The 26,407-nt window shown below is 40.7% G+C and overlaps 1 protein-coding gene across 1 annotated transcript; it reads right to left on the reverse strand.

The window, feature by feature from the left end:
* Positions 1–25: 25 nt before the first annotated feature.
* Positions 26–26,041, reverse strand: gpr179 (G protein-coupled receptor 179). The gene is made up of 13 exons (XM_046076465.1): positions 25,888–26,041; positions 25,119–25,851; positions 23,909–24,017; positions 16,439–16,535; positions 15,098–15,324; positions 12,864–12,932; positions 6,627–6,736; positions 5,232–5,470; positions 4,468–4,606; positions 4,241–4,343; positions 3,368–3,514; positions 1,490–3,013; positions 26–760 (listed from the first exon to the last, which is right to left on the reverse strand). Exons 1-13 carry the CDS (start codon positions 26,039–26,041, stop codon positions 26–28), a joined length of 4,386 nt encoding a protein of 1,461 aa, XP_045932421.1.
* Positions 26,042–26,407: the final 366 nt, after the last annotated feature.

Genomic DNA, 26,407 nt, shown 5'->3' on the forward strand with positions numbered 1-26,407 from the left:
GAAGCAAATGCGGGCTAGATTTAGGTCACAAGTCAGGTGGGAATACAAGAGCCTCAGCAGCACATTCTGCATCGTCCTCTTCATCTTCCTCAGGAATATTCTCAGGCTCCCATGTAAAAATGTCAGAGGCATTGTCTGTGAATGAGCCAGATCTGCTCCTTACCATCTCCCAGGGACACAAAGCATCACGGCGGCCCAGGGCTAGGTTTTCTTTGGACTCCATCTGCTCTGTGCAGATATCTGCTGGAGTATCTTCTACATTAAGTGGCTCCTGGTTCTCTATGACTTCATCTTTGTCAGTGTTGGGAATATCAGCTTGGCTTTGGGTTGAAGTTTGTGGATCCTTAGAGTCCCATGGACAAATGTCTGCTCCAGTGCTGTCTTGCTTTTTGACAACTCCTGGTTCTTCTGTCTCCCATGGACAAACATCTGCCAGAGCGCTATCTTGTTTTTTGAGAACTTTGGGTTCTTCTGTCTCCCATGGACAAACATCTGCCAGAGCACTATCTTGCTTTTTCAGAACCTTTGGTGCTTCTGTCTCCCATGGACAAACATCTGCACGAGCTGTGTCTTGCCTTATATGACTCTCTGATGTTTTGGGGATCTCTGATTTTCCTGATTCTGGTTCACTACTATCCCATGGACAAACATCTGCCAGTCTTTCCAGTCCTTGTGAACCCATCTTGGTAGCTGCGGATTTTTCAGGGGGCTCAGTTTCCCAGGGACATATGTTTACTCTTGTGCCGTCTTTTCCTTCAGTCTGTATAGAAGCAGCTTTCAAAGGCAAGACACCTTGTAGTGAGTCTTCTGGTTTGTCTTGATGTCCAGTCTCCCACGGACAAATATCTACCTTGATGATCATTTGTGAGATTGTGTTTGTATTTGTTGGCTCTGTGTTGCTCTCTTCCCATGGATAAATGTTTTCCATCGTTTTAGGGGGATCAGGGAAATCCCATGGACAACTTTCTGTTGTCTTGGTCACTTGTCTGCCCAAATGCAGGGCAGGTGATTTTGCGTTGTATTTTTGCTCATTACTTAAACTCTGCTCTTTTGATGCCGCCGTGTAGACTGCAGGTTTCATAACTTCTTGTCGAAAGGGCACTGTCAGCGTTCCCTTGGTCTCCAAAGGACTTAGATTTTCATATACAACATCAGGCTTGTCCTGAACATCCCAAGGACAAACATTAGAATATTCATTTTCTTGCCTTATTGAAGGTTGGGGAGTTTCTGCAGTCTGCCAGGGACATATGTCTGCTGCACGTTTTAAAGACTGTTGTGTCTGTGAATCTATGGATGGTTTACTATGATAAATAACGGGAACATCCTGCGATTCCCAAGGACACACATTACTATGAGCACTTCCTCGTCTTTTCGCTTTATCTTGCTCTTGAGATTCCCACGGACATACATTACTATGGGTACTTCCTCGTCTTCTCACATCCCCTGGCTCTTGCGATTCCCATGGACATACATTAGATGGTTCAGATACCTGCGATTCCCAAGGGCAGACGTCTGCTTTAATGCTCTGCTGCTTCTTTGATCCCTCTTCTTCCTGGAAAGTACCAGAAGTACCAGTTCCATCCCATGGACACACATCTGCATAGGAAACATTACGGGTTGGTGTTCTTCGATAACTACCTCTTCTGCGGGTCGAAGGAGTTCTACAGCTGCTGGCAGTTTCCCAAGAACTTATACTACTACGTTTGCTATTCTGCCTTGATAAGAACACATTTTCATAGGTGCCATCTTTTTGCATATCCTCCATGTCCCAAGGGTAGACTGCAGATTTGACAATAACAAGCCTTCTTGGGCTTCTGTCTGTAGAATCCCCAGAGGACAGTCTGATGGCATTCTGCTTCACAAGGCATGGTTTTCCATCCGTTGTCATACTTCTTTTCTGCAGTGACCTCTTTTCTATGCTTGGACGTCTGCTAGATGTCCCTGATCTTGGTGTTGTGGAAGCACTTTCCTGACTTTTTTGTGAGACAGAATCCTCTTTATGTAAACTTCCCTCCTTGCTTCCTGCATCCATGGATCCCATAATGGATTTCACAGAGAGCCACTTAGTGGTAGTGGTGCGGAAGGAAAAGATGCGTTGATCTTTTGTGACCTTTGGTCTTGGAGTGCCTGGTGCACTTGCAGACACAGTGAGCTGTGGTTTTGGGGACTCAGTTTCACCTTTTGTTCCCTTGTCCTCTGAAGGATTCTTGTCTACAGGTGGTAAATGGTCCCAGGGACAGATAAGTGCCTCGGGAGATATTGCCCTTTTTTGCTCACAATTCTCAGAATTTGCGTAGGTGACATGCTTCTGGTTCTTGTCCCCTGATTGTTCTTGCTCCACATCCCAAGGACAGACCTCAGCCTTGTCAAATGACTCTGACTTGAGAGCACTCCTGGTCTGATCACTAATGGATATGCTCTGCCTGGACCTTGTCAGCACTGTGCTGGCTCTGTTAACCTTAGCTATGTTCTCCATAGAATGGGCGGTAGTTGAGGTTAGACTCCAGGACTTATGGAGCTTGGTATGATCAGGATGCAGGAGATTGGTATCGATTGTCAGATTTTGGGCACTGGCTGACTTACAAACCCCTGGTGGAATATCCAAAGAATCAGTCTCAGATCGCCGGGATGATCTCTTCACAGCGTTGGCCTTTAACATGGAGTCACGTAAAGAAGAGTCTCTTTCCCTGACATAGTGATGATCGCTTTGAGACTTGCGCATGGATGGAGATGGTGTTCTCACTGAACTCCTGTAACTGATACTGACAGATACTGTATCTGGGGCCCTCCTGAAAGACTCAGACAGATTCACGCTTCTACTGTGGAAGGATCCATCTTTCTCCTCGCGGCTGCACTGCCGGCTCATGGTTTCTGGGATCTCAGCAATGCGTCTAATAATGGATCTCCCCAGTGCACATCGAGAACTTCGTTTCTTTGACAGATGAGGGTTGTTTGCAGTCATCTTCTTGGTCTTGTGGACTTCTAACTGGGCATATAACTTCTTCAGTTCATCCTGGTGCATATGAAGAAGGGTGGGAATTGATGAAGGGATTAAGGAAATGGTTGAAATGATTGAGGAGAGGAGAAGATATGGAGAGTAACAAGTCAGAGGAAGGGTAAGAAGAACACAGTTTAGGATAAGAGAAGGATAAAGGGGGGAGAAATCGTTGATTGTATTTACTGTTGATTTATGATTTGAATTATAATACATTTAAGATCTGTTTAATTGAGTCTACATGTGGTCATAACTGACATTAAGGGACATTTATTTTTCTTTAAATGTGAGCTTTGGAATTTCTTCTACCCTTTGTAAATGATGTCCCAATGCAAAGTGATAACATTGTTCTGAGGGGACAATAGAGTTTACCCGAAAGTCATCCGGGTCCACACTGTGCTCACTCCAAGCAGAGTGAAAACTGCTGTTGAGGTATGAGCCGGAGCGCCGAAGGTCCACTTCATCTTCATACACCTCTGCTGCAATCTCCTCTCTCACAGGCTTGGACACATAAAGGAACTGTGGAACAGACACACAGGCATACAATTAATATGTAATCTTTTGCACGTTAAAACAACAGTGTAGTCATGCACATTCATTAATGTGTGTAGGGCTGGTGATCCACTGTCCACAGTAAAATCTTGGATGGATTGTCACAAAGACTTTCATGGTATGCATTTTAACACTAATACTAAACATTATATGCTAAACTGTAGCATTACTCACTAAGTTAAATGCTAACTGAAGGGAATGCGGTCACTATGATAATGGAGCATTTAGCTAGCTAGCATTACAGAGTCTTGGAACATCATTTTTTATCCACTCAGCAATTTTGCTTTCTGTTGTGTGTGTTCTGTTGTGCCTTTGACGCAGTACTTCTTGAAATCCTGAATGACTTAAAATACGCAATGACACTTGTATTAAATCATTGGTTGGACAAGCAGGCTACAATAATGAGAGTGGATTAGTTTGACCTTTCATGCACTTTCCTTCCACTTTGCCAAAAGCACTTGTACGTGTCCCATTACTCCAATATATATCACTATATTAAATGTACATTTCAGTCTAGATACATCATCTGAACGATTACAAGGTGCAAAGCAGTGGGAGCTGTCACTTCTGGTGAGTTTACATGTACATTAAAGTTATTAAAATAAACCAAGATGAAGTGTCAAGAGCAAGGATGTATCATCAAGATTACTTTTTCTACTCTGACCCCTTATTCTACACACAAATGCTGAGTACCTTGGGTATAAAGAGCAGGGCGAGTGTCACAGTGATGGTCACATGGGTGTGTGTGAAGGAGAGCAGCAACATCCAATCAGGATGGAGAGAGGGAAAAGTGAACCTGAGGGAGACAGAAAATACAAAATCATGTTACACTGTGTTTTTTGTATACAAATACACTGCTGTGTGTATTGTTCAGATTAGCTGTGCTGCATCTGAGGTACAGAGAAATGCTTGTTGTTTACCGGAACAGGTGAAACATGGTGGAGAGAAGCAGCTCGTTGTGGATGGCAATGCCCATGTAGCGAGGTTCATGGAAGGCTGAGGGGACCGGCCTGACGGCGGTCCACAGGGAGCTGCCCCAGCACAGGAACAGGAGCTCAGCTGAAGAAAGTAAGGACAGAGGAAATGCTGACCGCTTGAAAGTTCAGATATGAATAGTGAAGGAATCTAATACTGATGAAATGCTAAATAATGTGTGAAAACTGCCATCCAATATAGTCTGACTTACAACTGATATAAGCGAGAAATTTATTTTTTTTTAAGATAAATTCTTGTTTCGTGCAAGTTTGGCCTTATTTTTGTAGTTTTATGGTTCAACTTTGATCTACCATATTACTGTAGTTGTGTAGGTTTGCTGTGCAATGAGGCATTATTACTGACATTTCAGGTTTTATCTATAAAATAAAATAAAATGTGTCTCTATAATCCACAGTTAGCTAACCGGTCTGATAATCTGGTCTTTCATAGATTTCTAATAGGATTTTGTTGTAGTAAAGTCTTTGGTTTTAGCGTAATAATTACTTGACCATTGTTTAAGGTCAAAATATGAGCAAATTGAATTTATTGTTTATTTAAAAAATGTATTATCCATTCTAACTTATCAATATATTACATAAACATACCAATAATACTTACAAAAAAAACAATTTATTAATAACTGCTTGTTGGAGTGAAAGGATCTATCAGCTCAGAATGCCTCACATGCTGTTTGTCTACTGACATTCACCCACAGCCATCATGTAGTCCCAGCGGTCCAGGTAACACAGGTTGAACCCCTGCCCGTCTGATGTGGTCATTGTGATGAACACTGGGATGTTCCTGTCGCGGTTTTGGAGGACACCCACAGTCCACGCACACAGGAACCAGCTGACTGTCATCAGCATCACTCCCAGAATCCTCAGCAGGTGGAGGCTGGACATGTAGGGCACTCTCTGGGCCGTGCGTGAGAGGAACACCTTCAGCACCCTGTGCAGAGGCAAGGATCAATCAGTATTTGACCGCTGAAGACAAAATGTTGTTGGAACTAACTTTTTAGGTTTAAGGACTTTAAAGTGAGACTATATAACTTTTGCTAAACAAAATAATTGGATAATAGTAAATTTAATTTTCCTTTCCCACAGTTAGGAAACAGGAACCATGTTTCTGGTAAGGTATATTTACATATTTTGCTTATTTTACGAGTGTTATAAAATCACTAAATGTTTATCGGAGACGTTGTGTACCTGTAGCACAAGTAGAAGAGAGTCATAGAGTCTGTGAACAGACTCAGTATTGTCAGTTACAGGCAATATCTATGTGAAGTTAGCTGACATTAGAGAACATTAAGAGACTGGTCACACCAGAGTAAGTAAGACTGCAGCAGGTTGAATTGAGCAAGGGTGCCTTTTTATTTATTGTTTTTAAGATATTTTTGGGGCATTTAGTCTTTATTTAGATAGGATTGAGAAGTAGGAAATGAAGGAGTGAGAGAAGTGACGATATGCAGCAAAGGGCAGGCTGGAATTGAGCCCCGGCTGCAGCTATAAGGACTCAGCCTTGTACATGGGGCACACTGTCTACCATCTGAGCTCCCTGCAACCTGCCTTTTTTATGTCTTATGAATTCAACTTTTCATTTCTATGAGGAAGATCAAAAACAAGTAGTTTAACTTAGAAACTGTGAAGTTTCATTATATTTCAGTCAGTTGTGATTGTCCAAGATTCAGCTGGTGCATTTCAATATGTTTAGATTAGATAAAATACAATAACACTAAATAAAGTGCAAATAGAATAGAACAGAAATATAGTGACAGAGCACTAATAGGTAATCATAGGCTCAGGGGAACAGGTGCATTATAGATCATCAGGAAGTTGCTTCCATCTATGCAGGTGCAGCATCGCAGCTTCACTTTGTTTGGGTCTGACTCGAGGTTCTACCTGCTGACTGCTTCCTAAAGATCTAATCTGGGTTTATATTCTTCAACGAGATCAGATTTATAGACTAGAAGTATCACTTCAAAATCTATTCTAAGTACAGACTGTGATGAGAACTATGTTTTTAATCAACTAAACGTTGGTGGCCTTATTGTTGTGTTGACCTGTTGTGGGATGTTACTGTAAAATAAAATAAAATGCCAACCTACCTGTACATTTTCAGTGTGACTGTGCCGTAGACGATGGAGAAGCCGAGCATTCGAACCCAGCGCAGCAGAATACACCTGAACGTACTCGGCTTGAAGTACATGATGAAGACCTGCAGAGTCAGACATTTACTGTGAGTCAAACAACAGCATCAATGTGGACGACTGATTTAATTGGTGTGTATCTCAACTGATTATATGTATGAAATATGTTATTACTACTACTAGTTCTACTACTATCACTGCTCCTTAAAAGTACTACTATTAGTATGAGTACTGCTAGACAAAAGTACATTAGTACTACTGCTTTCGGAGTGTAATGTATATAACTACATGAACTCAAGTACTGTACTTAAATACAATTTGGAGTTACTTTATTTCAGTATGTCCATTTTATGCTCATCTATACTTCTACGATTTTGGAAGCCAATATTGTAATTTTTACTCCACTACATTTATATGACGACATTAGTTGCTAGTTACATTGCAGATTCACATAATTAATACAAAACATAAATCAACTAATAAATTAGTGATGCTTAAATATTACTAACTATTATTACTTACTACACTAATTATAATGCAGTGTTATTGTATGTATTATTCTGAAATGGACCATCCTGCAAAATGAGAACTTTTACCTTTGGCACTTAAAGTGTATTTTGATGGAATACTTACAGTATCTCACAAAAGTGAGTACACTCCTCGCATTTTAGTAAATATTTGATTATATCAAATATATTATATAACACTGAAGAAATGACACTTTGCTACAATGTAAAGTAGTGAGTGTACAGCTTGTATAACAGTGTAAATTTGCTGTCCCCTCAAAATAACATATCACACAAACATTAATGTCTAAACCGCTGGCAACAAAAGTGAGTTCACCCCTAAGTGAAGATGTCCAAAACATTAATAGAACCATAAAAAGTACTACTGCTGTTGACATTTTACCACCATTTGACTAAGTCTGACAGTATATGAACAATATATCCAACAGATGCTTAATAATACGTCTCATCAGCATTTAACTGGCAGTTTAAAAAACATGATGTCTGAACTGAATGTGTCTTATACTTGTGTAGACAGGTTGTACTGTCGTCTCTTTTCAGTAGAGTGGATGTCTGTAATCCAGGAATTAAAGGCCATTGTACTGTGCCAGTCAGTCTCTGTCACTCTGGATGAGAGCATCATCTAAAGCCTAAAATGTGAATGCAAATTTACATCATCATGTCCGAACAACATAAGGGATAAACGACTCAGAGTGAATACTTATAGAACCAGAAACAATGTGCAGTAAACATCCAGAGGAAGGCAGTTTTAATCAGCAGAAATGGCCCGTACTCATAGGCAGATTGGGGTCTCAGTTATAGAAGAAGTAATCTGATTGGTCAATCTTAAACTACGTTGTGTGGGTGGAGCCAAAAAACACCAGAAACCTTTATGAAATTGAAAGGCCTGGTGCTGTTGAAATATGAAATTTATTATTAATTTATGAAATTTACCTGGTCTCTTAGCTCAGTTAGTTGGCTTAACTGATGTTCTAATATAATGAATACCATAAGATGATTGATTAAAAAGCCTATGACCATGTCAACTGGTTAACTTCTCCTGACTTTTTCTTTAGCGGTTCCAGCAGGTCAAAGCTGTCACTTACATTTATTCATTTAGCTGACGCTTTTATCCAAAGCGACTTACAATTGCTATACATGTCAGAGGTCGCACGCCTCTGGAGCAACTAGGGGGTAAGTGTCTTGCTCAGGGACACAATGGTGGATGGGTCACAGTGGGAATTGAACCCAGGTCTCCCACACCAAGGCATCTATGTGCCATCACCACCCTTATCCTGGAGATTGGCACAAAATTCTGACCAGACATTCAGGTCCCTCAGAGGATTAACCTTAATGACTTTGGTGAGCCCCTGACTTTTCCCCTAGCGCCACCATCAGGTCAAAATTAAAATGTGTCCTATAGTTTGAGTTAGGACTAAACACCTGCAAAACTAATGACATTCCCATCAGCTTCAGCTGTACTTTGCTCTTAGAGCTAATTAGCTAATGTTAGCATGCTAACACTAACCTAAGATGGTGAACATGGTTACCATTATACCTGCTTTACGGAAGCCCTAAGCGACCATTGATTCAAATATTTTTTCTACTCCATTTTCTCGTGATAACGGGATAATTTTCTTGTGATCTCAAGTTAACAAAACACTATTTAAACACGGGTCGGCAGGAACGTTTCTTGATGGTAATTTCTGTATGGATTTTAGTGTCACTGACTTTGTTGGGCAAGCTACTTGAAAAATGTAGTGAGCTAAGCTACTAGCTACTCGACATTAAATGAAGCTTCACTACACAGAAGCTACCCCCCAGTGAAATGTAGCAAGCTAAGCTACAGCAATGTGGCAAAAGTAGCTTAGTTACATCTAAGCTACTTTTAATGAGCTACACAGTGACACTGACAGTTTTCTGAAATTATCTTAAAGACACGCACCTGCTGACCCCTGTATTCAGCTATAGTTTGTTATCTCAAGATCACGAGAAAGTGATCTTGTTATAACGGGAAAATGGAGTAAAAAGTATTTGAATGGATGGCCTCTTGGGGCTTCTGTACTGCTTAGCATCAGCGTGTTAGCATTTTTATTAGTATGCTGATGTTAGCATTTAAAGCATTGTTAAGAACAGAGCTGTTTGCATGGTTGTAGACAAAAACATTAAATGCTCACTTCCTTTAACCTCAAAAGTAGCTCTAAAAAGTTTGAATCCTCCACAGGTTGCAAACCTGATCTCCATTATTGATCCACATGTTCAGTATGTTCCAAACTATTGTAGCTTCACCAGTTACCTCGCTAAATGCACTGTTTCCAGCGAAGCTTCAGAGAAAGGGGGAGATGATGAACGTCACACACACAAATTGCCTCTTAAGTTATGTTGTGGAAACACTATGAGTTTGGAACATACTGAACAAATGAATCAAAAGGGACAGGTTGAGTTCTAACTAATGTTTTTTTTGTTATAACTCTGGGTCAGTGGGGGAAAGAACAAGCTACAAACCTTTAAAGCCTTCAAGTCAAAAGACAGATTTAGCTTACTATTCCTTTAACACAAATAATCTGCAGCATTGATGGGTTTGATTATCTGGATGGTTTCAACAGTTCACATGTAAAATGTTTTGTGTCGACTGTTCACACATGGCACAAACCTTTTAGACATTTTGTCTACTAATTATATGTATCAGTACTGCGGGGAAACAACGGCAGGTTGGAAAATGAGGACACCACAGACACAGAGTGGTTTAAAGTCGCTGCCAACATAATGGATTTTTAAAATCTATTTTTCAGCTGAATGGCTGTTAATCCTCCTAGCTGAATTGCCAACATTTTACAAATCATAGAAAAACCTTCCAAGGGAAGTTATGATGATTTATATTTAGTAGACAATTTTCCCTTTTTATGTTAAGGGCTTTAACAGAGCCGTCATATGGGTGCTTTATTCACAAATGTGGCTGCTTTTGTTTCCTAAGTAACATGAGAGATATATTCATTGGAGGAGGAAGAACTCCGACCCTTTGCAAAGTATTAATACCAACTTGTAGAAATACTCTGTTCTGCACTGAAGGTGCACTAAAGATGTTATTGGGAAAATGTACTTCAAGTATTAAAAGTGAAAGTGCTTAAAGGTGTAAAATGTCTCCTTTTATACTGTTATATAGTCTATCATTTTTGATTAATTTGTTTTTCATTTTCTCCAATAATTGATTGATTGTTTGGTTTGTAAAACATCCAAAGTAACTAATTGTAAAGTAACTAAAGCTGTCAGATAAATGTCGTGAAGTAAAACTTTTAATTAAATGTAGTGGAGTAGAAGTAGAAAGTGACGTCAAAAGAAACGACTCATAGAGACTAAAGTACAAGTACCTCATATTTGTCCACAAGTACCGTAATTGAGTAAATGTATTTAGTTACATTTCCCATCTGGATGTTTTATATTTTACTTGGTACTAAGCCGAAAAACGGTAGAGACGATGGTGATCCATGTGCGCACCAAACAAGCCCTCCAGCAGGTGATCTGTTTGTAGATCAAATGGACCCCCCACCACAGTGACCCCTCACTGAGATGAGAGAGCGAACTCTAACCTTTCATCCGGGACTTTCAGAACTGCAGTCAGGTATGTGGGCTGCAATTTACCTTTGAATTTCTCCCGCATCGTTCCAAAACACCAAAAAGATTTTACTCATTTCCCGCATTAGCCTTTCTTACTTCATTGTATATAGTTTTACAGTTTATATATATATATATATATATATACCATATATAATATTTAATATTTGATTTTTTATACTTTATATTTCTTTCTTTTCAGTTTTTTGTTTTTTGCAGTAGTCTTTATTCCATGCTGCATTGTACTACACATAGTGCCGGCATACATCGCGAATAAATTCTGAATCTTTAAAATAAACCATATATTACAAGTGTATAAACTATACAAAACATTTGTTTATCTTTAACTGCTCAAGTTCAATTTTAAATGTATTTATATAGTACATTTAAAAACAACCTCAGTTGACCAAACTGATTTCCAAATTCAGGATAGATCACAAAGACAAAACTCAACTCTGTTTTAAGGCCAATGAATAGAGGTGGGTCTTTAGCAAGCACTTGAAAATTCACTCCAAACACGGAAATTACAGGAAATTCACATCTAACATCTCATAAGGACTAGGGCCAGTATTGATCTGTGACTAAATTGAAACTTCGTAAAAAGCACTTGTTGCACTTTTCATTCAAACTAATAGCATAAATGAATTCACTGAATTTAAAAAGGTGTATTGGAACTGAATGGAAAATTTCTTCCATTTAAGAGTTTTGGCTTAAGTTAAGAAGATTTCCATGGAGCTGAACAACTGGAGGAGCTAATGAGCAGGTAAATATTAGCAACACAACTCAAAATTACACAATTCAACAGCATTATAAACTGCAAAACCTCCAAAATGACCAACACGTCTCTAAAATAGTTTCGGCTAAAATTATAACCTTCTCGAAGGCACAATTTATTGCTTGACAGTTGTATTAGAATGCATTAGTTTTAGCTAAATGTACCCAATAACCTGACAACCAAATGTGTGTGTGTTTCAAAGCATGTTTGCCTGATTGACAGATGTCTCAGCCTGTCCCCCTCAATTGCACCCTGATCGTAATCCTAAATAAAATCAGGCATATGAATTAGGATTGTCTCATGTAGCTGCCAAGATGGCAGCGAGTGGGAATATCAAATCCAGGCATTAAACTACCCCAACCTTTGTTTTTATCTACAGTCTGTAACCTGTTTTGTCATCACTGCTCATTCAAAAACTCACAACTCCTTTGGTTTATTCCAGACTAACTAGAAAAGTAATCTCCTGTGCACAGGGATAGAGTAACCAGTACAGGGGAAGGCTTTCATGAACTGAAAAAATGACGACTACCAAAATGGACAAAAAAGAAAATAGTTTGACTTGCATATAATGATAATAGTTATGATCTTTTAAAATCATCCCACCAGGTGTGCAGTTAATATGCTGCCATGAGAACGCATTAACATGTTCATTAAACTAAATCTGTGATCAATGACTTGCAGTAAATGTAAATGCTCTGTATTTGTAAAGCGCCTTTCTAGTCTTTTCGACCAGTCAAAGTGCTTTTACACTACATCTGCATTCACCATTCACACACATGCATTCACTGGTGGAACAGCCACCGGAGGCAATTCAGGGTTCAGTATCTTGCCCAAGGACACTTGCAGCCTGAAAGAGCCGGGGATTGAACCGCCGATTAACAGGCAACCCACTCTATCTCCTGAGCCACAGCCGCCCCCTCCAGTACAGCACGCACACATGCACACACACTGAATCAGTCAGAGTCAGCAGGAACAGCTCATATCGACTGACACCTTCACATAGATGGATAAAAAGTCATGGCTGACTCATGTTAATGGCTCTTTAATTGGTAAATTGAATCTAAAATTGATTGATCTAGCACTGGAGCAGAGAGACGTTATGAAAACTGCAGACAACCTACTGTGACCATTTACACACACACACACACACACACACACCCACACACACACGCCCTCAACCCATTCACCGTTCCAGAAACGGTCCATTATGATATAATCCGTGGCGCTGTGCTGTGCAGTGATCTGTAAAGAGCTCTAATCTGTGCCGGCTTCTCAGCCGGCCTGGCTCGGTCAAACACTCACCGGGAAGTAGAGGAGCAGAGAGCCGAACAAGATAGTCTCCAGCAGGAGGAGGCCGGATGCCCGGATCCTCTGAGGGAGGAGAAAGTGGACAAGAAAGGAACAGTTGGGAAGTTATGAGAGGCAGTGGCACTTGTGAGCTTAAAAGCACCACACCAGTGTATTTTCACATTATTCTGCACATTACTGCTGATCATCTCCCACAGCATATGATATGTTTTTAGATTGCTAGATTGATTTTAGGTTAGCTTCTGTTCCACTAGTTTTCAAGGATTTTTCTCATTGATGGTTCTTTTATTGCTCTTTATGAATAGCTGAAACATGAAACCGGGGTTTTCTGTCCATCGACTATGTTAAATAGGTTAGAATGAGTAAAAGTCCTGCATTCAAAACCGTACTTAAGTAAAAGTATATAAATATTATCAGTAAAATGGTCCCTGTCAGTGTTTTACTATTATATCTCATGTTTCTGGATTAATATTCCTGCTGCATTAATGTGTCTCTTGCATTTTACTGCTGTAGATGTTTAAGGCTGACCTCATTTTAACTACTTTATATACTGATGGGTAGTTTAATCTACAAAAATGCATCATATTCTATAAAATTATTGTGTGTTTGTTGCATCTCTGTCCTGTGAGAACCACATCTCTCTAAAAAGTCAACTTTAAATGAGCTCAGAAAAACAGCCCTGTTTTCATCTTGTGTATTTTCCATCTGATCTGAGGGGGTGTTTAAATAGTTTATTTAGCTTAAGAAGGAGGAGCATTTTCTCAGTCCATAAAAAAACCCTTTATTCTGCAGTTTATCACAAACATTCAAAATCACCACATCTTGAGATACATGGTTTTCACTGGACAGGAAAGCTGTGAAAAACTGTAATAAGCAACTAAAGCTGTCAGACAAATGTAGTGCAGTAAAAATAAAATATTTGCCTATAACTATGAAATAAGGACTACATGAGAGTAGAACTATAAAGTAGCATAAAATGGAAATACTAGGGTGAAGCAAACGTGAAATCTATATTTAAAGTTTCTGTATATGAGATTCTTTACATGCAAAGAATCACACCTCCTCTGTGCTTAGTTTTGGTAGCCGGCCCGGCTGACCGTGCATGTTACTGCATGTGAGTCCCTCGCTGGGAAGCTTTTGGCTTTGAGGAGAGTGATACAACGACTTTAAGACCTATTCTGAACAAACTGGAGTTGGTGATTGTTGGAACACTGGAAAGACTAAAACAAAGACAGTTTTGGTGAGTTTTTAATTTAGTTTCCGTCCAGTTTGAATGAAGAGGTTTTTTTTTTTACAATGATCTGCAATGTAAAATGACTCTTTTTCTTAATGGAGTCTGGTGGGCCGGAGCGTTGTGATGATGAGGAGGCACCAAATGATCAGAGCTGAGATATTCCACCACTAGGAACCAAGTGGACCCATGAAAACGATCACTGTACTGAACAATAAAGAAACCTAATGCCATCATAACCTATATAAACCAATTATTGTGTTTTTGTTTTGTGGTGATGGAGCAGTGGATAAAACACATGCCTTTGGTGTGAGAGACCCGGGTTCAATCCCCCACTTGGCCCATCCACCATTGTGTACCTGAGCAAGACACTTAATCCCTAGTTGCTCCAGAGGCGTGCGACCTCTCACATATATAGCAATTGTAAGTCGCTTTGGATAAAAGCGTCAGCTTAAATGAATAATTGTAAATGTTAAAGAACTCACACCTGTTAGTCTTAGCTGTTGGCGCGCAAGCAAAACATAATCCGAGCTGTAGTTGTTTCATGCTAACAATATGATGATTGTTATAACAGTTTCAAAATACTGGAGTGCTCAGAGACCCCAGTGTCATGTTTTGGCTTTTTAGCGAGACTGATGAAAGTAACCATGTATTAGAAAATATATGATCTGGTTGACGCTAAAGCAACAAAAGCTAGCTTGGTAAAAAGGTGGGGCTTCGGCTCTCTATTGATTACAGTTAATTTTGTGCATCTGTTTTGTCTGTAAAAACATTTATAATAAGACATTTAATCAGCAACAATTTTAGAGTCATATTGCAAGGCAGGGTCAGGGTTATCACAGTCTATGCTGACAATAACTTTCAAAAAAAGAAGTTTCTGCTAAACACAGCAAAATGTCTGACATCGTGATTCAATTCCTGGAACAGCTCTCCTGATTGTCCTTCTGTCTAACCCCACACGTATGGTGGCCTTGTTGAGCCAAAAGACCCGACTCACCCGGTTTCGACGATGCCTGTAGGCCACCATCATGCTGACGAAGATGAGGAGCATGAAGATGCCCTGGACCGCCAGCACGGCACCCCTGAGAAGCCAGGCCTCCTGCACCCAGCAGGGAGTGCCATCCTGACAGCTCTTGCAGCCCGTCCAGCACGGGAGACAGATGGGCATGTTCGGGTAACACATGCCGCCACCGTCAGTCCCGTTCACAGGGCGACCATCTGCATCTACACCTACACAAACCCATGTGAAGACCTACACGTGACTTACACTTTTAAATTCTCTGGAAACAGAAAAAGTCATAATTTTATATTTCTAAAGGATTTGTTTTTATATAGAATAATGAGAAGTACACCACAAAACTATTAAATACTAGTTGAATGGGGCACTTGTCAAATGGAGTGTGAACCTTTCTACATCATACATCATAAAAAGTTACACATAATGGGAGAAAATGGGGACAAACGTTTCTAAATGATCTAATCTGTGGAACTATTCTAGTAGGAAAATCAAATCAAGTTTTTGATTAGCTTAAAAGTAGAATTTGTTACGGTCTTAGTCTATAGAAACATTAAGTGGATTCAGGTGGCTGTATCAAAACACACTGACAGATACACAACTACTACCATATAACCAGCTTCAAGTTGTTAGACAAATGTGTTAGCTAACAATTGCCTACTTTTACATCCAGACATTAAGCAGCGTTTGCATTTATTTGGAGTCCTTTTAGCTTTGTTAGGGTTTCCAACAATTTCTGAGAAAAACATCTGGCTCATCTGCTAAATGTTCCACTTTCTTTGCCATCTACCGCTAACTGTGTCTGCTGTTTTGCACTGAGCAGGTAGTAAACAGCAGTGGGTTCATCAAGCTTCTTTTTGGATGAAAATGGCTGTTTGGTTTGAGAGTGGCTTAGACTTCGATCATGCTAGAGAACACGGTAGCATCCAGGTACCAATGTCAAATCAGCATGTCTGCAAATCTGAGCTACCAAGTGAGTTAATTTGTTCTTGTTACTGTCGTGCAGTTACTGTGAATGAATTAACTTGTGCATTTCCATCATGGCCTCCTCATCTCTCTAATATAAGAGTAAGAAATATAGATGACAGATAAATCATAGGACTTCCCTATACAGAATTTGAAATAAGACTGTACTAACAATTTCATCAATTGGCTATTAAAATGTAAATAATGCTTTTACTCATGCTTTTACTAATTCATGTGAATCTTGGTTTTGTTGAAATGGGCAGTAAACAGTGTGCAGGGCTTTAAAGACCAACAGTTGAGGCAGTAACCTCAGGAGATATTTAACCTGCTGTGGCCAGAGGTTTGCAATGGACTTACCTGAGACTTGACTTGCTATCTCAGGGTTGTAGTAACCTTCTTTGCAGCGGCAGCAGTACTGACCCAGTCGAAAACCCCGGCCTGGAATTGGTACGCACTGAAAAGAACAGAAAGTTTTTCAGACTGTCTGTCATTTTCCTTTCAGTAATAATACAGTAAGAACAAATAGTACTAGTACTTTCTAATTAAGTGCATTTATTCATTTTTACTTGTTTTAATTGTTATATGTTTTTTAAAAACAGATTTTCCTGCATGGACTTATTTTACTTTTGCACGTGTGGAATCACCCAACGTGAAAACCTTAGTGTACACAGGGAGGGTTTGTTTGTCAACAATAACAATCTGTTTTTACATTACACACATTCACACTTAAAGCTGCCCAGTTACAGTACACAATCAACTCTTACTGTACCCCAAAGCAAGGCAATATGGATGAGTTTTTCTCTTATTATTATAGGGGACAAAAAAACAGCCAATAATATAACACAGTCACAACACATGATAAATAGTCTTTACTTTTATAGCACCTTTCTGGTCTTCCGGCCACTCAAAACGTAATTACACTATGTAAAATTCACCCATTCACACACATGCATACACTGATGACAGAGGCAAAGGTGCCGACTGCTCATCAGAAACTGAAACTAACATCTTGCCCAAGGACTCAAGGAGCTGGGAATCCAACTAAGTAGTAAACAATAAAAATAATGTTAAACTATGAGACCATAAAGCTCCGCCACTTTCCTGCTGGTGCTGTGAAGCTGACGGTACCTGAATGAATAAAGGTTGAAAAAGGGGTCACATTACTCTCTCACACTCTATTTCCCTCTGATGCTAGCTTCAATTTAGCCAGTCGGGATAGAGAGAGACACAAACACACACACACTTGGATGCTCTGTGTGTTAATCTAAGTTAAAACCTAAATGGATACATAATGCCTTGACTGAGAGCATTATCCTTTTCTAGAGAAATCCTGTTCCCTAGCGCGCACACACACACACACACACACACACGCACACACGCACAAACACACACACACACTGGCCTGAGATATGTATATATAAACCCACTACCCCCTTATCAGATGCTTGAAGAACTAATGCCATGGGTCGAACATTAATGTGATATGGATTATACAGAGCGGTCAACTTAAATCTCTGCATGGTTGCATTTCTCAATTCAACAAATAGTAAAGTCGTAGTAAATCAGCAGAGTCTGTCATGTGTCAAGTTTAAGTGGAAACATCGACTGCCACTTTGAACAATTTACAGCTTCATGGTTGTTCCAAAAACCGTTGCTTACATCAAAGTAATGTAACTGCTATGAGGCAGTGACTCGGCCCGTAAAACAACATGTATGATCAAGAAACACTCATGCCACATGTTTCAGCACTAGATTAATGAAAAAAAAAAATCCAACATAAGAATAACGTAAGCAAAATCATCAATAATAATGCTTTATGTCACCACAACAAATTTCTCTGCATTTACTTGCTGAAGTAATTCCCCACTTATGTATGTAAGTAAAAGTGATATGATGCTAAATATTGCACAATCCTCTGTGTTATTGGGTTAAGTTGGTGGTTGATGTGGGCAAAGGTGAGGTCATGTTCAGACAGACATCAGCACTGTGTGAAAAATGTAAGCATCCTCATTCATTTCAGTGTGACCAAACCATTGGCAGAGCGCTATGGCGAAAAAAATGCAATGCTCAACTTTTGCTGGAACAAAATGGGATGTCATCTGGAAACAAAGTGCATTGGCCAGTCAAATACGTGCAACAGCGCGCTCCAGGTGCTGATGCCTTATAGCTGTGTAGTTTGTAGCATTGTGCTAATTTTATTGTTTGCCTCACACTTCAAGAAAGAGAAGTCAACTAAGAAACTGGAGGAGTATTGTTGCCATGATAATTTTCCAGAGTTGTAAAAACCTGTCTAATAGTATTATAAATCTCTGTTGTTTTGGTGTCTAATTAGCCTTCAAATCTACTAATGTATTATTCAAACTGGATGTCCAAGATTGTAATTGATTATTTCAATAGTTTCTGTAGAAACATACCCTCTGCAGTTTTAGGCCTACTGTTTGAACATAGTTACATTTACGTAGTCAGATACAGAGACATTTCTGTCTTCATTTATTAAATATACAAACCTTTACAGCTTTAGCAAACAGAATATGATCAGTAAAAAGTACAAACTACTTTTGCAACATCGCAAGTGAAAGTACTGTAGACTTAGATGCATGTTGCCTTGTTATCAAAAAAACTCACAGCTATAACCATGACAAGTCTACATGAGACTCGCATAGACAGGGCTTGAAAGGAAAGGACGAGGCAGGGCAGGACTACACCATGTGAGATGAGACGAGATGAAATGAGAGAAGATAAGATGTGGTGATATGTGACAAGGCAGGATGTCAAACTTTAGGACACAACAGGACAAGGAAATGAGAAACAAGAACATAAGACAAGACAAATAAGGACTACATGAGAGATGATGAGAAGAGATAAGATGAGAGGAGACAGGACGGGAAGACGGGAGATAAATGTTGACAGGACAAGTCGACATGAGATGAGACAAGACAAAATAAGAAAAGACAGGAAAGGACAAGAAGAGATATGGCATGAATGGACCAGGCAAGACAAGTCTGCATGAGATATGAGGTGACAACACAAGACAAGAAATGAGATAAGAAGAGATGAGACAAGACAAGATGAAACAAGGCATAAAAGGACAATACAGCACAAGTCTACATAAAATGGGATGATACAGGACAAGATTAGACAAGATAAGAAAAGACAGGACAGGACAAGAAGAGATATGGCATTAATGGACAAGGTAAGACCTGTTTGCATGAGATATGATGAGATGACAACACGAGGAGAGATTACAATACAAGATGAGACAAGATGAGAGATGAGATGCGATGGGATGATATGTGCCAAGATAATAAAACAAGACAAGTTAAGAAATGAGAGGGGAAATAAGACACAGCACAGAAGAAAGTGGGTGACCCAGTACATGCTCTGCTCAGCCAAACGGTCTGAATCCTCTAAGCCAGGTAGGACACGACGGGACAAAGGCTGCCATGTGGATTTGGGGATTTTTAGGACTGTTCTTCTCTTGTGATTCAGATCTCTGTGAGTGCGGTGCATAAAGGGGAAGTATGTCAGCGGGCTGGATTATCGCCATAATCCATCAGATGATCCTGCAGCCCGCCACCCAGCGCAACCAACTTTAAATAGACGGCTGAGATGAGAGGGTAGAGGATTGTGTTTGGACAGACGGGCTGGCAGGGAAACTGGAAACAGAAGCTAAAAGAGCAGGGTGTAGGTGGAGTGCATGTGTGAGCAGACAGAAGAGTGAAAGTGTGACTGGGTGAAAGCATGAGCAAAGGATAAGAGGCAAAAACAAAGTAATGAGCACAGACAGAAAGGGCTTAAAGCATTTAGAGGTCCCAAACAGTTTAGAGTGTATTTCTGTGATGTAACTAAGAGTCACAAGTGTGAGTTAGACAGTTGAAACAGCTTGTCTACAGTTTAGATCGTCTGAGTTGTGGCATACCTACAGTTATGATTTAAAAGTCATTCTTGAATTTGGAAACTGCAGTTGGCAAACAATCTCACCACAAGGCTGACTAAGCGGCTGTTCTGGAGCTTAAAATCACATGATCTTCCCCAGTAGATTGAATTGTCTAGTTTTCCTGAGCACTTTAAGGACTACTTGCCATGTTGGTTTTAAAGTTGAGACTGAAAGTTTGGAAACAGCAGATGGAATTGTCATAATGTCCATTTAGTTGCTGTTCTGTACTACATGGAAGAGAAGTCCTTTAAGTGCTCAGAAGATTTTTTAAATTGAACATCTGCAACTCACTCTGCTGAGGAAGACTGTGTGATACGATTGAAAGCTTCTGAATCGCTGCTGAAGAGCCCTTGTGGTGAAATTGTTTCAAGACTGCAGCTGAAGTCAGAGTTGTTACATGCTGTCTCAAGTTTGGAAACACTTCTATCAAGCTATGGTTTTTAAAAATGTTTTACTCATTTTATTTTGTTTTGTCCTAACTAACCAGAAGGCGCCAAGGTCACTTTTAGTTGAAACAGAAGCCCGTTTTAGTAGCACTAAACGTTTTTCAATATTCTGAAAAAATATGTTGATTTAAGAGCTGCTCTTTCTGTAAGTTGACTCACCATGTATTTGGCCATTTCACTATTTGTCATGGATCTTGCTCGGTAGCTAGCTAGGAAGCTGAGGGAAGATGACTTAACCGTTCTCGGGACTTATCTTATATGAGCCTGTCAGAGGTAGACACTAAAGAAAAAAAAATAGAAAGAAGGAGGAAGAAAGTACAAACGCAAGAAAGTTGTTATGATGCAGAATTGCGGGAAACTTATTTGTGGATACCCATCTCGTTCTCATTCCTAGGGCGTCAAATAGCTGCTTTGTCACGTGTGGTACCAACCCACATTTCATCCTTTAGCATCTTAGTTCAATGCACTGGGGGAAGCCCTTTAGAGGCTATGCAATGCTAAAAGCAGACCTATTATAAACAACAGAAAAGTCAGAGTAAGGAGGTGGGTGGGTCAGAAACCAGAGCTTCACCCAGGAGACGTTCATTCCCTTTAACCAAAGTCCTTATAGGCATGTCATGCCACTCGGACGCCATCTTGGCAGCTATTTTGGACTAACAAGACCAGGCTCCTATCTGAATGGGGCGAGAGCCAGAACTGCACTTTCACGGGTCACCGAGACTACATGAACATGAAAAACTACATGAACAGAATTTGCAGTAAAATCTGATGAAAATCGCTGAAAGAGTTTGACAACTTTGCCCCAAAATAAGGTTTAAAAGAGTTTTTCCCGACCGGTTATACTTCTACTACACATGTGTCACCACTTCCGCGCATGCGCTGTAGAAGAATAACAGACCTTTACGTCAGTGGAACCACACGATTTTGATTCCTGCTTTGGCTGTTAAAAGCAGAAGACTGGCTTTCTAGCAGGAGCGGCGGGATAACCGCCATCTTTGAGATGTATTGAGGATGTGATTGAGTGGCGTGTCTCCTCTAAAATGTCTCTGCTGTAACTCACGTAAGTTAAGTCACGTAAGTAATGTAGTTATTTTAACCCAAACAATGATTTTTCCTAAACCTTCGTAGTTTTGTTTCCTAAACCTAACCTAATTGCAACGTTTCACAACATTAACCACTAGTTATTTTTGAAAGTCTAACCAAATATTGCAAAAGCATTCTTGCTAACTTGACAGCAGAGCCCTACATGTACAAAAACGATGCTAAAGAGTACCCATGGCATTAAAAAGGGACGCCAAGTGGTCTTGACTAAGTGTCCATGTGTGACACCCTGGGAGGAGAACGGGTTGGGAGACGGGCTGATCAACAATGAATGATAGCAATCATCCCTGAAGTATTTTGGTTTAGTTTCTCTCTCCAGGGTTCAGGTAAGGCCTACATCACTTCTTCGGCATCTAAAACCACTGGCACGCGGTATATCAAGGATCATGTTATTTAATTAATTTAGACATAACGACAGATAATTTCTCCAGTAGGATTTGTGCTGTGACACTATAAAGCTCCAATTGGTTGATTGTTTTGAACAACACCAGGCCTGGATCTAAAGTTATCTGGAGTTAGGCGAGTTGTTTTTTTTATCCAATATCCAAATTTTCCAAACTGCTGCACTGGAATTGAGGTAAAAACTGTGTGATCTTGGAGTGCTCAGCCTTTTTCACTCAAAACACAACCCAGCCCCATCACAAGATTATTATTTTTTCATCTGAATTATTAACAGATGATGCTGATTAGGCTGAAAGTGATTTAGTGTTTCCCAAAAAGGGGACATCCTGAAGGTAAAGTATGTACAACGAATGCCCAGCTTCATCACGTTATCCCCCCCCTCAGGACGTCCTTTCTCTCAGCTATTTAGCAAATACTGTACACTTTTTACTCAAAAACAAATATAAAGAATTTGACACAATGTGTGATGAGTGTGTACAGTGGAATCATGTTTGAAAAAAAATTATGAAACAAATTCTCCTGATACCCAAAACCCTTTGTGGGACCATCTAATTAAGTATGATAATACTGAACATCCTCATTTAACTATCCATCTTGCTTTTCACATCATCCATTTTGTCCCTGTAAAAGGTCTCTAGCTTTGTTGCTTCACAGGTAAGCTATCATCTAAAAGCTATTTGTAGGACAGGGTGCCCTTTTGGGAGGCCGCTTAAAGGTTAGAGGGAGGGGCTTGACCAATACAAAGTCTCAAACCAACCTGCTGGGTGCCATGAAATTGTGTTGGGAGTTGATATAGCCACACCCACAAACATTTGGTAACCAACTTTTAGAAAACAGTATGACAAATCAAAAATCTAATTAATAGCGTTTTCACTGGCATACCCACATAATTTAAGGACTGGATTTCACGAGGACTTAATGACATTAAGCAAGCACATAGAAACACTAGCAGGGGTAATGATGGTACAGTGGATAAGACACATGCCTTTAGTGTGGAAGACCTGGGTTGGATTTCCACTTCGACACATCCACCAATGTGTCCCTGAGCAAGACACTTAATCCCAAGTTGCTCTGACCTCTGACATATATAGCAATTGTAAGTTACTTTGGAAAAAAGCATCAGCTAAGTGAATAAATGTAATGTGGCGGCTTTGAGTTCAATGCTAACATACTTGCAATGAAACATGTAGCAGGTAATGTTGAGTGTGCTAGCATGTGAAAGATTGCTAATCACCCCTAAACAGTCAGTTGATCACCATAGTTAGTACAATTCATCCTCTAGGGGAACACTAACATCTGCACCAAATCTTAACACTATCCATTTCATATTTGAGATATTTTACTCATGCCCCCTAACCAAAAACGTCAACCTCCTGGTGGGGCTACATAAAAAGTGAAAAGATCACCAAAGTGATCAGGATTCATTGTCTCATGAATGTCTGTAACACATTTTGTGCAAATCATCCAATAGACTAGAATAAGGGAAAACTCTGACCCAAAATCACAAGGATTTATCTTCTAGGTACCAAATTGCATAGCAATCTATCCAATTGTTGTTAAGATATGTCATTGTGAGGAGCCTAAGTGGAAAATAGACAGACATTCTCTGCTGCTAACGTGGCTAAAAATATAAATCTGTCAATAAATGGTGGGCCTAAAACAACCACTTGTACTTATTTCTTGGTCTGTTGCCTAACTCGCCATCCAATTTCACTGTTAAATAGTTTTTAAATAGCCTGATAACTGACAAACTGCTGAAAACATAGCATCATTGGCAGAGGTAGTAAACCAGGTATTTGTGACATCTGTTACTAATCATCAATTCCTCTGTAATTCGGCAGTTTGATGCTCAATAGACTAAATACAAGTACAGAAAAGTAAACTTTGAAAGAAAGCAAGTAGCAGGGAGCTTGCCCCGGGCCCTTGTATCATTTTGTTTACCTCCATGGTGGTGCGGTTACACTGGTGAGTATCAGCAAACCAGCCGTCTCCTGTTGCACACTGGTCCAAGTCGATGTCTTGGATGTTGACATCCACACGGATCACACCTCTGACAGAGAAACACACACACACACACACACACACACACAGTAATCATTTTTTTTCTCCTTGTCTGCAGAAACCTGCATGACCTTTAAGTGGATTCTCCTTTCAAATGTCAGATTTTATCCAACTCTGTTGATTGAAGCACATTTTTTATTCCAAATATTTATCAAACGTTTCTCCAGAGTGATGGAGAAATGGTCACAAGGGCCAACACAGACCTAGAAAGGCAGGTGAAAAACAAAATTACTGCTGCTGTCAAAGCTTTCATTCTTTTCAGGGACTTAGAAAAAAAGGATGTATTTTCCGACTCACAACCAAGTATTTCTAAAATGTTTTACAGGCAGTGAAGGCCAGAAAACTGGAGTTAAAACTGGAGGGATGTTTACTTGCAATAACATCATCACCATGAGATGGATCAGGTCCTACCCTTAACCAAAGTAAAGAGCTTTTATGTTGTACAATCAAGAGTTTGAAAGCATCATGATGATTCAAAGTAGATTTATTCCCTTTAACAACTTCCATCAGACAAGTGATTGTTTCCAACAGTGATCCACTTTAATGGCTCTCAGGCCGAGTAACTGGACTTTCCCTCTCCTCTACCCCTAGAATATTTCTCTGTATGTTTAGTAAAGTGATGCTGCCGGAGAATGTCAGCTTTATCCTTGCAGATGAGACAGGAAACATTCACATTTAACGCCACAGAAATGATTAACCGTCTCTATCAAAACTGTGGGTGCTGCTGGTCACCCTCTCAGACATTTTGGTGTCATGTCTCCTGTGTGCTCACGTCTGAAGTGAACAGATGCATTTATGTTGACAAGTTCTGCAGTTAGTCACAGCCGGGTAAGTGTGAAATGTGAAATTAAAAGCACCAAAAATTTAATACGCCTCCAAACATTTGTCATGTGATAATTTTCAATCTTAGAGCCACTGATTGCAAAAATGCACTTGTCTAAGTGATGTCATCAGCATGAGACAGCTTGGTTGTGTTTGTGTCTTCCAGTGTTTTTGTATTGTAACAGTCTGTGTATTGGTTTCTTAAAACATTTGTAATGGTTCATCTGTGTGTGTGTGTGTGTGTGTGTGTGTGTAAGTAAGCCCTAACCTGAACTCTGGTGTCAGGTCAGGCTTGAGGCCGTAGAAGGACGTGGACAGGGTGAGCATCCAACCAGGCACAAAGCATCCGTCCTTACAGTCGAGGAAGGGGGCGCTGGCCCAGCGCACCCCACTATGATTGGTCACATAGCTGTCGCCAAACCTCCACTTTGGCGTGTCCAGGGTGCTGAGGTCATTCAGGAGGATCCGCTTGGACAGTGCTGATGTCAGCTGGGTGGACTCCGAGAATTTAAAGCTTCTGAACCAGCTGTCATCGGGGGCTGGGGCGGGCGGGTGTAGGCTCTCCCAGGCCTTGGATAAGTCCTGGAGGATGATGGTCTGTACCTTGGCCGTCATGTTTCGTGAGGCACTGAGAACCAGCTGTGGCACCGGGGAAGCCGGGTCAGCGTCAAAGGTGAACAGGGCCCGCTGGATGAGCACGTCGGCCTCCAGAAGGGCACGCACCAGGGCATGGTACCACTCCATATCCTCCTGCACTGTGCTCTCCCGCAGGTCACTGGCCTGGAAGATCATGTTCAGGAAGTTGGCCGTGTTGGCCAATGCGCCCAGAGCTGGCCGTAGGGAGTCACTGAAGCTGAAGGGCAGGGAGCCGGTCTGCCCTGGTGGGCTGTACGCCCGTGAACAGCGGGCCATTTTCAGAGTGGTTGGGTCTCCAGTGTACATGAAGGTTTCTGCTGGTGACCAGTCATCTTCCTGCACTGTGGGAGCTTGTGATGGCGTCACTGCAAATCCAGAAGGCTCTGGGGTCCTGAAGGAACTGGAGGGGCTGGTGGAGTTGTCTGAGGTTCCTGTGTTGTTTGTTAAAGAGTCTGTCCTGTTGTCTGCCTCAACCGTGACTCCTGATGTGAGGTTTGGAGTCAACTGCGCTCTGAGGAGGAGTGGGAGCAGAAGAAGAAGCCATACAGGACCCATCCTGAATTCACTCTGAAGAAGAAGTGGAGGAGGAGGAGAAAGAGGGGAGAGGGAGTCACACACCGACACACTGTCTCTTTTTGGCGCCTGACCCCTTTGTATTTCCCTTGAGGAGAAAAGAAAACTCACATGTTGGCGGAGGTTTGAACTTTCTTCATCCTCACATCAGCGAGGCTCTGCAGCAGCAGCAGGTGTCCGGGGAGGAGCGCGGCCACTCGGTCTGCGGCGCTCTTCTCACAATCGGAGCGCACAGCTCCATCTGTGCGCCCCACGGACACACGCACGCGCGCTCCTGCACTCACGCATACACTGGCACGAAGATCTAATTAAACCAGCGCGTCCGAGGTGGTGATGGTGGGAGGCGGC

This window comes from Micropterus dolomieu, linkage group LG01, assembly GCF_021292245.1.
Source record: "Micropterus dolomieu isolate WLL.071019.BEF.003 ecotype Adirondacks linkage group LG01, ASM2129224v1, whole genome shotgun sequence".
Taxonomy (NCBI): Eukaryota; Metazoa; Chordata; class Actinopteri; order Centrarchiformes; family Centrarchidae; genus Micropterus; species Micropterus dolomieu.